Source organism: Penaeus monodon, chromosome 29 (assembly GCF_015228065.2).
Source record: "Penaeus monodon isolate SGIC_2016 chromosome 29, NSTDA_Pmon_1, whole genome shotgun sequence".
NCBI lineage: Eukaryota > Metazoa > Arthropoda > Malacostraca > Decapoda > Penaeidae > Penaeus > Penaeus monodon.
The window spans coordinates 28553287-28553657 of NC_051414.1; the positions used below are offsets into that span (position 1 = coordinate 28553287).

At 46.1% G+C, this 371-nt stretch overlaps 1 protein-coding gene across 1 annotated transcript in view; it reads left to right on the forward strand.

Moving 5' to 3' along the window:
* The window catches only part of LOC119592110 (ryanodine receptor-like), a gene marked incomplete in the record, with an annotated part of 20940 nt that overhangs the window by 17006 nt on the left and 3563 nt on the right, over positions 1-371 (forward strand). Inside the window, 1 exon segment of the mRNA XM_037940930.1 lies at positions 26-145. Within this exon segment, the coding sequence (XP_037796858.1) occupies positions 26-145 (120 nt within the window).

A 371-nucleotide genomic window follows, 5' to 3' on the forward strand; every position in this document is an offset into this window, starting at 1 on the left:
TCCTTAATGCCCTTACCCCCCGCAGGAAGAGGAATGGATCCACATGGACGACCGCTACTTCTACCTGTCTCACATATTGAGGCTGCTGACCACCACCCACTCCATTGTCGCGCTCTGCATGCTGCTCGCTTACTACCATCTCAAGGTAAATGGGGGCTTTAGCATTTTGATCGATTTTAACATGCTGATGCTGGGTACTTTAGGGGGAAAGGATGAGGTAGGTGGGTGTGTTGGTTTGTTAGTTTTTGGGATATGTTTTGGGATACAGATGCTGGAGGCTGAGGGAGAGCATTGGGACAGGTGTGGGAATTTGCTAGTTTTAGATTGGTGATGATAATACTGGAAAAAAAAGTATTTGTACATTTAGTACA